The sequence below is a fragment of the Rhinolophus sinicus genome, chromosome 11 (genome assembly GCF_057876585.1).
Source record: "Rhinolophus sinicus isolate RSI-liver-muscle chromosome 11, RSI-T2T, whole genome shotgun sequence".
NCBI lineage: Eukaryota > Metazoa > Chordata > Mammalia > Chiroptera > Rhinolophidae > Rhinolophus > Rhinolophus sinicus.
This window is the reverse complement of record NC_142511.1, coordinates 6,930,801-6,941,787: the sequence shown is the minus strand read 5'-3', so window position 1 is coordinate 6,941,787 and position 10,987 is coordinate 6,930,801. Positions and strand designations below refer to the sequence as shown.

General features: G+C 47.9%; 1 protein-coding gene across 3 annotated transcripts in view; it reads right to left on the bottom strand.

Moving 5' to 3' along the window:
• The window catches only part of TNN (tenascin N), a 44,812-nt gene that overhangs the window by 11,089 nt on the left and 22,736 nt on the right, over positions 1-10,987 (bottom strand). For all 3 annotated transcript variants that reach the window (XR_016022714.1, XM_088801576.1, XM_019734627.3), the window contains 6 exons: positions 10,567-10,830; positions 8,258-8,521; positions 5,041-5,304; positions 3,876-4,139; positions 1,857-2,120; positions 449-712 (listed from right to left, as the gene is read on the bottom strand). Coding sequence is in view for 2 of the 3 variants with exons in the window: in XM_088801576.1 (XP_088657702.1) it covers positions 449-712; positions 1,857-2,120; positions 3,876-4,139; positions 5,041-5,304; positions 8,258-8,521; positions 10,567-10,830 (1,584 nt within the window). In the remaining variant the exon portion in view is untranslated. The remainder of the gene's footprint in view (positions 1-448; positions 713-1,856; positions 2,121-3,875; positions 4,140-5,040; positions 5,305-8,257; positions 8,522-10,566; positions 10,831-10,987) is intronic.

Below are 10,987 nucleotides of genomic sequence, written 5' to 3'. Positions count from 1 at the left end.
GGCCCCGTCACATACACAAAATACAGGCCTCCAGACCCCTTCGTCATCGACTGGAGAGGGCCAGTGACGGGGGAAAGATGCCCCACCACTGCCCCAATCTGGAAGATGGAAACAGAAGAGGCTCCTGGCCTCCCTCTGAGCTGAGGCCCAGGCAGCTCCTCATATCCGGGGCGCTGGGCGGCTGGAGGGGGTGGCCAGGGAGGCTACCTTTGCAGGACCATCTTGCAGAGTCACACAGGCTTACTTTGACATCGGTTCTCCTACCCTCTTTCATCTTAATCTGAACTGTCAACATATTACCTCAAAAGGCAAAAAGAAAGAACCCCTTTTGAAGAAAGTCCTCAGGTGAAAGAACTGCCTTCCTGGCTCTTCTCCCCAGCCCCAGTTATGGCGGAATACTCTTTCCTGACACACGTGAAGGGTTCTATGTCCCGGTGCCTCACAGTACCTGTCCAGGCCTTGGTGTCGGCCTTCCTGCTCTCCTGGTCCCCCTTCTCGGCCCACACGTGGACCGTGTACTCCACGCCCGGCCTCAGGCCCGTCAGGATGGTGCTGTTCTGCTCCTTCCCCACAGGAACCTCCCTGGTGTCTCCATCGGGGGAGGTGTAGCGCACCATGTATCTGTCAATCACGGCCTGCACCAGGTCCCAGGAGACGGTGGCCGTGGTCTCCGTCACCCGGTCGGTCACCAGGTTTCTGGGGCTGTCAATGTCTGAAAGAAAAAGTGTTGCTCAACATGCACTGTTAATGGGCCAGAAAGTACTGAAACTCGTGGCCATTTTGCTTGGGGTGAGACCCTTTCACGTTCTTCTATCTTTTATGCTCTAACTGCTTCGCAGACATACGTCTTCCCTCCTTAGGTCGACTTTGGCTCCTCAAAGAGAAAGCACAGTGGACCAAAGTCTGAACACCCACACCATTACCTCTACCAAGATTTAGCAAAACAAATCTCTTAGTTCATTTAGTAAGTGTACGTCGAACTCCCGCTATGTACAAGGCATAGAGCTGGGCAGTGCATGGGGTCCAGTTAAAGAAGATGTGGTCCCTGTTCACAAGCTGCTCATAATACTGTTTCTGGCATCACAGCAATGAAGACCTCCCATTTCATACAAGAAGATTCTACCAGCCAGATGCAAATGTAAGCTCCTAGAAAAGGAGGCTATGTCCTATGCCCCTGGGGGTTCCCACTGCCTAGCAGAGGACCTGGCAAATGGAAAGTTCTCAACACATGTTGTTAAATGAATCAGCAAAAATGAAAACCTGATTTTAATGTTCTTCACAGTATCACCGATTCACTTGTAATGCTCATTTGCTGGTTAAATCACCATAGAATTATCTGGTCACACATCTATTTCACAATAAGATAAGAATATAACATAGAAGTCACCCTTACCCTCAAAACCAGAATTATCATGATTCATTCATAGCAAAGCAAACCACGGACATCTACTTTCTCTGATAGCTGTCAAGCTTACTTTTAGGAAGGTAAATTTTCAACATCGTATTATTGATATTAACATCATTTGATTTTCATTTTCTGTTCCCACTCACAAACTCAGTAGGAGACCCTCAGCTCTGTCTACGAGAAGAGATTCATGTATTCAGAGGAACTTGGCTCGACATGACCATCTCAACGTGGCAAAACTATAGTTCGCAGATGGCAAGGAGGACCTGGCTCATAAGGAAACTGGTTCAAGGGAAGTGAGGGAAGGTGTATACAATCTACTATAAGCAACCTCACGCTGCTCTTCCATAACCCATCGATTCTGCCAGTGTCAGAGCAAGAAAACTAAACTCGACCAGCCATAGGTTTAGCATGACAGGTCTTACATTCCCAAAGAACGAGGCTCCATTACCTGTCGGGGCCTTGGTGTCGGCCTTCCTGCTCTCCCGGTCCCCCTTCTCGGCCCACACATGGACTGTGTACTCCACGCCCGGCCTCAGGCCCGTCAGGATGGTGCTGCTCTGCTCCTTCCCCACAGGAACCTCCCTGGTGTCTCCATCGGGGGAGGTGTAGCGCACCATGTATCTGTCAATCACGGCCTGCACCGGGTCCCAGGAGATGGTGGCCGTGGTCTCTGTCACCCGGTCAGTCACCAGGTTTGTCGGGCTATCGATGTCTGAAAGGAAAAGTGCAGTATTAACAAACATCAAAAAGTGACATTATAATGGTCAGGGGGAGGCAGCTTCCGGTTCTTAGGGTTTCCCTTCCCGTACACTGGTTTTCAGTGGGTCATGGGCACAGACCTTCTCTCCACAGCTGGAGAGAAGACCTTCTCTCCACAGCTGGTCCTCAAGGAGGCAGCACAGGACAGAAAGAGCACTGCTCAGAAGAGCTACGTGGGTTCTAGTTGCAGCCGAGAGACACAGCAGAGAGGCAGGACGAGCCCTGGCTGGAGCCAGCAGACCAGGCATCAAGGTCCAGCTCTGCTATCAGCCAGCTATGGCCTTGAACAACCTGCTGCCTTGGGCTGGGCCTCAGTTCCCTCATCTGTAAAATGGGGGCCCACTAAGTAGAGTTTAAAGTACCATAATACTCCATGAATATGCCATAAATCTGACTCATGAAGCATCAGTTAACTTTGTGACTTGTCGCGGTCACACACATGTGCTTGAAGTTGTTTCTGAACTGTCAAATGGAAATATTGATTCCTGCTCTACCCATCTCAACAAGTCTCCCTGAGGACCAAGTAAATGAGGAATGTAACTCTCATTCATTGCTAGTGGGAATGTGAAATAATGCCACCGCTCTGGAAGCAATCCGGCTGTTCCTCAAAAAGCTAAACACAGAGTTACCACGTGACCCAGAAATTCCATTCCTAGGTATTTGCCCAAAAGGACTGAAAACACGTCCACATAAAAATCTGTACACCAATGTTCACATCAGCTTTATTCATAATAGCCAGAAAGTGGAAACAACCGAAATGCCCATCAACTGACAAATGGATAAACAAAACATGTTATACCCACACAATGGAATGTTACTCAGCAATAAAATGAAGTACTGATACAGGCTACATACAGCACGGATGAATCTTGAAAATATCATGCTTAGTGAGCGAAGCCAGTCACAAGAGGCCACATACTCATACTGTATGAATGCGTCTACATGAAATGTGCAGAATAAGGAAATCTGTAGCGACAGAAAGCAGTTTTTCCTAGGGCTGGAGGAAGTGGGGATGTGGAATGACTTTTCACCCTTGTTAGGGTGGTGAAAATGTTCTGAATTAAGTAGTGGAGATGGAGACACGGCTCTGAGTATACTAAAAAAACCACTGAATTGTACACTTAAAAAGGGTGAATTCTACGGTACATAAATTGTATCTCAATAAATCTGTTCTTTAAAAATGAGGAAGCAGACGAAAGAGCTTTAAAAATTATGAAGTGTTCTTATACATTAGTGCAACCTCAGAGCCCTCAGAACAGAGCACAGAGTACTCAAAAGAGGATTTACCCACTAAGAAAGCAATCACCCTTCCTTGTTCCAAAGAGATTGCAGCAAAAGCCACTTCCCTAAAGTATTTAACCCCCAGATCCTAACATATATTGTTTCTTCATATTTTTTTCCTTTCAAAAAGAAATATTTAATAATTGATCACAAAGGAAACACACAACGGGGAGAACGGCAGATGGATAGGACTACTCACCATTTATCTTTACAAAACCAACGTATGAGGCCAAATATGAGCTCCTCATTTTGAGATAACGTGTGAAAGGAAAGTGAGGGAAGGTGTGTGTAGTTTGGTGAGAAGTCTGCCACGCTGCTCTTCCATAACCCATCGATTCTGCCAGTGTCAGAGCAGGAAAACTAAACTCGACCAGCCATAGGTTTAGCATGGCCGGTCTTACATTCCCAAAGAACGAGGCTCCGTTACCTGTCGGGGCCTTGGTGTCGGCCTTCCTGCTCTCCCGGTCCCCCTTCTCGGCCCACACGTGGACCGTGTACTCCACGCCCGGCCTCAGGCCCGTCAGGACGGTGCTGCTCTGCTCCTTCCCCACAGGAACCTCCATGGTGTCTCCATCGGGGGAGGTGTAGCGCACCATGTATCTGTCAATCACAGCCTGCACCAGGTCCCAGGAGATGGTGGCCGTGGTCTCTGTCACCCGGTCGGTCACCAGGTTTTGGGGGCTGTCAATTTCTTTAAGAAAATGTTTGGAGAAGCTTAAGTTTTGAAGCCATGGGAGAGAGACCCACCAGCCCCTCACCTTGACTTCACCTGCTGGAGCACCCTAGGCACAAGGCAATGGTAATCCCGTACTGAGTCGCTCCCTGAGTGGGAGGCAAGGGAGAAAGTGGCCCCTAGTTCTCAACTGCAAAGGGCTACTCGTCACAAACTTGACATACTTTCAGCTCCCTACAATGTGGGAGGAGCAATGTCTTCCTAGCTACACTATGGTGCATCGAAACAACCAATCAAACATCTGCCATGACGTTCAGGGTACCTAACTGATCATTTTAGCAAGGGCTACTTCACAGGTGACCATTCTAAAAGCATTACTGGGGCAGCTGAATGGCTCAGCTGGTTAGAGGGCGAGCTCTCAACAACAAGGTTGCCGGTTCAATTCCCACATGGGATGGTGGGCTGTGCCCCCTGCAATTAAAGATTGAAAACGGCAACTGGATTTGGAGGTGAGCTGCACCCCCGCCCCCCACAGCTAGATTGAAAGACAACGACGTAGAGCTGATGGGCTCTGGAGAAACACACTGTTCCCCAATATTCCCCAATTTAAAAAAAACACAGTATTATTATAAGCATTGCAATGAACACATCCTCCGAACATCTCTGCTGAGTCTGCTATAAACATGGCTACTGCACAACCTATGTTTCCCTTCTAGTGGGTCAAGGGTTTTGTGAACACGCCATCACTGTCAGGGGACAGCTGAGCTGCTCATGGAGATAGCCACTAGACTGGCTGTCCTTTTTGATCATTAAGACTTGCTTTGTAATCTCTCAACTCAGGCCACATCTTTTGGTACCACGTACATTCAAACCCACACACTCAAAGTCCAATTCCAATTGACCACCTTTCTCTTGTTACCTGTCGGGGCCTTGGTGTCGGCCTTCCTGCTCTCCTGGTCCCCCTTCTCGGCCCACACGTGGACCGTGTACTCCACGCCTGGCTTCAGGCCCGTCAGGACGGTGCTGTTCTGCTCCTTCCCCACAGGAACCTCCCTGGTGTCTCCATCGGGGGAGGTGTAGCGCACCATGTATCTGTCAATCACGGCCTGCACCGGGTCCCAGGAGATGGTGGCCGTGGTCTCTGTCACACGGTCAGTCACCAGGTTTATTGGGCCGTCGATGTCTGAAAGGAAAATGATCATCAGTAAACAGTATTAACGGAGTGAACTCTCATAGCCATGTTCCTTGGGGTGAGGTAGTTTCCTGTTCTTATGGTTTCCCATCCCGTACACTGGTTTTTAGTTGGGTCACAGATATAGACCTTCTCTCCACAGCTGGACTCTTGGGTCCTCAAGGAGGCGGCACATAACAGTAGAATGAGCACCAAATCCAGGGCCAGAAGAGCGGTGACCCTGGACAAGTCAGCTGCCTCTGGCGGGGCGTCAGCATCTCCATCTGCAAATCCGGGGTTCGGGCTGGATGGACTTTACGGTTCAGATGAACACTACATTCCCTGCACGCATCTAATTCCATACATTACTGAGTTGTTTTGTGACCTTGGGCAAGTCATTTCACGTCTCTGCATTTGTAAAATGAAGTTGTTAAAAGGTATTACACATAGCTCTCTGGGTAGCTCTGAAAACCAAGATATACACCGTCATGCAGAAAAGGGGCCATGAAAATGTTAATGTGTCACAGTGTCTACAGCCTAAAGCCACAGGATCGTCACTCTACAATTCAAAGTGCAATTGAGGGCAAACCAGTCTCTGTGCCTGAATTTCCTTCACGGCAAAAAAAAAAAAAAAAAAGTGGGGATTGGGAGGATGCAGGGGGAAATGATATTAGAGTCTATCCTATAGAGCTGTTGTATTGTATGAATTAATGACATACCCCACAGACAGGCCCTGGCACAGAGCTGATGCCCAGGGAGCATAAGCTATTATTAATGATACCAGTTCATTGATATTTTATCAGTGTAAGAGATTATGCTCTTTCATACCACACACATACGCAGAAGGTATTCAAAATGCATTCACCAAGAAAGCCATGGCATTTCTTCGTTGCAAATAGTTCACTGGAAAAGCCATTTCCCTAAAGTCTTTGCTCCTAAGCCTCAGCACACCTGTGCAATAGTATGTTAAAGTGGAACTATTCTTAGCTTGGTTTAGAGGAAACTATACCCTCGAAAACTGGTATCTACATTCCAACCTCAGGGCCCATAGCCAAGGCAGACCACCAGTTTTGTGGCCCTTGACTGACCAACCACCTCCAGACTATGAAAGAGGAGAGGCCAAAGATGTAGGACTTCAAGAGCGGATTTCTTTGGAGAGCTTCACTGTGAATTGTGGACGAGACCCACGCCTTGAATAAGCAGTTGCAATGGGACCCCTCACAGAGCTTGTTATGTATACTTGAGAGCAGTGGTTCTCAACCAGAGGGCATTGGCAATATCTGGAGACATTCTTTTGTGTGTTTTTTTGTTTTTTTTTACGTTTTATTTATTTTAATTGTGGTTTTCCAGAACCCATCCGCTCCAAGTCAAGCAGTTGTTTCAACCTAGTTGTGGAGGGCGCAGCTCGTGGCCCACGTGGGGAATCGAACCGGCAACCTTGTTGTTAAGAGCACCGCGCTCTAACCAACTGAGCTAAGCAGCCGCCCCCTGGAGACATTCTTGATTGTCACAATGCAGTGTGGGATGGGGAGGCGACTGGTTTCTAACGGGCAGAGGCCAGGGATGTTGCTAAACATTCTACAGTGCACAAGACAAACTCCAGCAATAAAGATCTTCCAGCCCAAAATATCAGTCGGGCCTCAGCTGAGAAATCTTGCTTGGGAAAACTTATGGGCTGGTGCCTGAAATAGCTAAGAGGTGAGGAAACACCCAGTTGGTCTGATGGGAGCCGTGAGAGGCCGCTGTGCTGCCAGAGACATACATGTACATCCGGTGGATTAGACAGAAGACGTGTTCACATTCCCCAGGGACCAGATGTGGGACAAGCAATGGAGAGCCTACCTGGGGTTACTTTAGAAGCTGTCCAAGAGGATCACCAGGAGGGGTGAGGTGACCCCCCCCAGAAAGGCACTGAGTGCACCCCCAGTTATGTGGGCAGAGGAAGGGGAGTAGGAGGCCAGCAGGACAGATGCGTTTGCCCACAGGACCACTGCAGTGAGAGGTCCCAGGAGACAAGGACAGATAAGCTGTCTCTGAACAGCTCACAGAAGTGTCCCCTGAGGGAAAAAGGTTAACACTTGTCAGAGCCCATGACACACCCAAGCCGGTGCAACCCTTAGTCAGGAAGTCCCATGACCTCTTGCCGCTCCTCCTTGCAGACCCCTCATCTCTCCTTCCTCCTGACCCTTTACCTCCCTCCTCCCCTCCTTCCCTCCCTCCCTCCCAGCTGTGCCAAACATAAATGGGGCAGAAAAGGCAGTTCGATGCTGGAAGGCCAGTGCTTGAAGTGCAAGAAGGGAAATAAAGAGAAGCCGAACACGCTCCCCCCCAGTGACAGGCGGTGAGTCCCCAACAGCCAGGCTGATGGACATGACAAGCTTTAGCGCTAAATGAAGTATGTACGATTACATGGGTGTGGGCATTTTAATTACTAAAAGATACGTTTGGAGGACTAAAAGTGATGAGATATTTGCGTATTTTTAGCGAATAAAACATTCTAGCTCATAAAACATCAGCCTAATGTGTTCATCCAAAGGGAAGAAACAAAATCAAGCTCTACAGAAAGGGTTTAAACAGGTGAGGAGGGTGGGAAAGTTTGCTTTTGGATCACAATTGCCAAGCCTGGCTCCCTCAGCAGGATAGTTACTTGTGTTTCTTCGTGCTTATTACTTATCAGGGTGAAGCATTCAGTGCGTGAGAAACAAAGAAGGTACACAGGCAGAGAACAGAGGATTTGGAGCTGTGACATCAATCTTACTGCTCAAAATTAGTTTGGAGACCACAAGATGAGTCACGCATTCTAAGAGAAGCCATTAAATGGACGGAAGGAGTACACAATTTACTGCAGAGGGGAACCAACCTGATCCTCATAAAACCTCCCCTTCTGACACGGTCAGAGAAGAAAAACCACCCTAGACAGACCATGAGCTTATCAGAGACACAGTCACCATGCAAGCTGCACTACCTGTCGGGGCCTTGGTGTCGGCCTTCCTGCTCTCCTGGTCCCCCTTCTCGGCCCACACGTGGACCGTGTACTCCACGCCCGGCCTCAGGCCCGTCAGGACGGTGCTGCTCTGCTCCTTCCCCACAGGAACCTCCCTGGTGTCTCCATCGGGGGAGGTGTAGCGCACCATGTACCTGTCAATCACGGCCTGCACTGGGTCCCAGGAAACAGTGGCCGTGGTCTCCGTCACCCGGTCGGTCACCAGGTTTCTGGGGCTGTCAATTTCTTTAAGGGAAATGAAAGAGTATAGCATTTACCAACTGTCCAGATCGTGAAAGGCCAGTATACACACAACTAAGCTGATGACCTCAATAAATATCAGAGACTGCTATATGCCAGTGATTGAGACAGCTTAAAGTGTTAGTTAAACAAGTGGCCTGAAATTCCAAGCATGAGCTAACAGTAGTCCATGAGAAGTAGGCTGTTCAGACAAAGCCACTATAGTCTCATTCTATCAACTTTTCCCACAAGTTGCCTTTGCATAAAAAGAATTGGTCTTCATATACAAATTTCTCCTTTCCTCTGGATTTATAGAATACAGTCCTTAAATTCCTGATTCCTTCTACCTGCAACAAATTATACTTCAATAAATCTCTGTATCAACTTTAATATTTTCTTGGGGAAGAGCATTATCCTAGAAGTGGAGGCTGCTAGTTCTTTCATATAAAACATTATATCTGTGGCCAGAGAACCAGGAGAGTTTTTAATTAACAGTTTTTGAGGTCTGGGTTGATAAAAAATAATCCTACTTGTAGAATTGATAGGTTGTCTATGCGACTAAACTGTGTTAGAACCTGGGCTCCACTGTTTCAGGTTGCTAGCTTTGGACAAGCTGTATAATTTAAGTCTTGGTCTCCTCATCTCTACGAAGAGGGAAATCTCAGTTCCTGTCTAACATGTTATGGTGAATAGTAAATGAGATATTCATAGGAAAAGCTTAAATATGAGCCTTTTGTTATTGTGAATGTCATTGGAGGTATGAAATACCACGTTCTCCTCAAAATGTAGAGAGTTAAAAATCCAAGATCCTGGGTGCATGATGAGCATGCCTTTATTCTCCCATTTCCAAAACTACCTCCTCCAAAGCCTGGGCTTCCTGTGAGAGCAGCTCCAGTGCAGCCAGGTTGGGCACACAGTGCAGGGAGGTGACTTGCATTCAGAAGCAGAGTTCAGAATGCAGCACAGACGGCTGACATATAAGGACAAACAGTGTGCGCCTGGCATTCTCAGCTGGCTTTACTACTCCAGGCTCCAGAACTATGAGAAATAAATTTGTATTCTTTAAGCCACACAATCCAGGGAATTTTTTATAGCAGACCAAGCAGACTAAGACACATTCTAAGAAATACTCACTATGTGGCACTTGCTATGTGTCAGGCACTTACCTGCATTAGCTCACGTAACCCTCATAAGATCCCTATAATGGAGACATTCATATGCTCAGTTTACAGATAAGAATCTGAGGAACACAAGGGAAGTAACTTGCCCCAAACCACTCAGCTAGTAAACAGTAGAGCTGGGATTAAAATGGACAGTCAAGCTTCTGAAACCATATTTGTAACTAATTACCTGCTTCTCTGAGAGTCTCCATACTAAGTGACTGTCCAGAACAGAGCCCAGCCAATAAGGGAATCCTTTTCTCTGATTTCCTACAAGTGTTTGGAACCTCAAGGGTCCTCCAGGATCAGGATTCTCTGAATTCAGGGACAGTGCCAGAGGATGGCTATGCCCCATGCAGTGGTGGGACACCTGTAGGCTAGCGCAGAGCAGAACCACTGGATGAACTATGCAGACCCTCGTGGTTTCTGAAGGCTTCCAGACAGAATCGGTACATTTGGTGATTGCTGATTCAGGAGGCAAGCCGTCTCCACGGCCTGACAGAGAGCTCCAGGTTACATGCAAAGTGCCTGTACAGTCGCTGCCAACTGAGATATGCATTCAAATTCACTGCCCGACAAATATTTTTTAGTTTTCATGTTCAAAAAATGAAAATTAGGAAGTGTTACTCTACTCTGCATGTGGGAGCTGCTTGTGGAATTCCAACCTAAACAACTATGACCTTCTGGATCAGATCCAAAGGCTGGTCTCTTTCGTTTTAGGTTAAAAAGGAAGAAACTTATAATTATGAAATTTGGAATTGCTTTTGCAACTCCCCACCCCAATCCTTCCAAACAAAACAGCTGCGGCCAGATAGGTATCAGCCTCCTGATTCAGAAACCAGCTTCTCCCTGGCGCGAGGAACCCTGGTTATGCTCCTGTCCTCCCGTCACCTGTGAGGGCCTTGGTGCCCGCCTTCTTGCTCTCCTGGTGGCCCCTCTCAGCCCACACGTAGACTCTGTACGCCTCTCCTGGCTTCAGGCCCGTCAGGACGATGCTGCTCTGCTCCCTGGTCACTGCCGTGTCCTTGGTCTCCCCATCCGCGGAGGTGTAGCGTACCACGTACTTGTCTATGACAGCCTGGACGGGGTCCCAGGATACCACTGCTGTGTCTTCTGTCACTCGATCAGTGACCACATTGGTGGGGCTATCAATTTCTTCATAAAAAATAGATGAGAAAAAAACTTAAAAGAAGCCACTTGGCTGGTCAAGATCACAGATGCTTCAAGATCTAGTTCATCCGGGTGACCTAGTTCCACAAGGTCTCGGCAGCATCTGTGACAGGGGACAGTCTCTGCTTGAACCCTAAGCTGA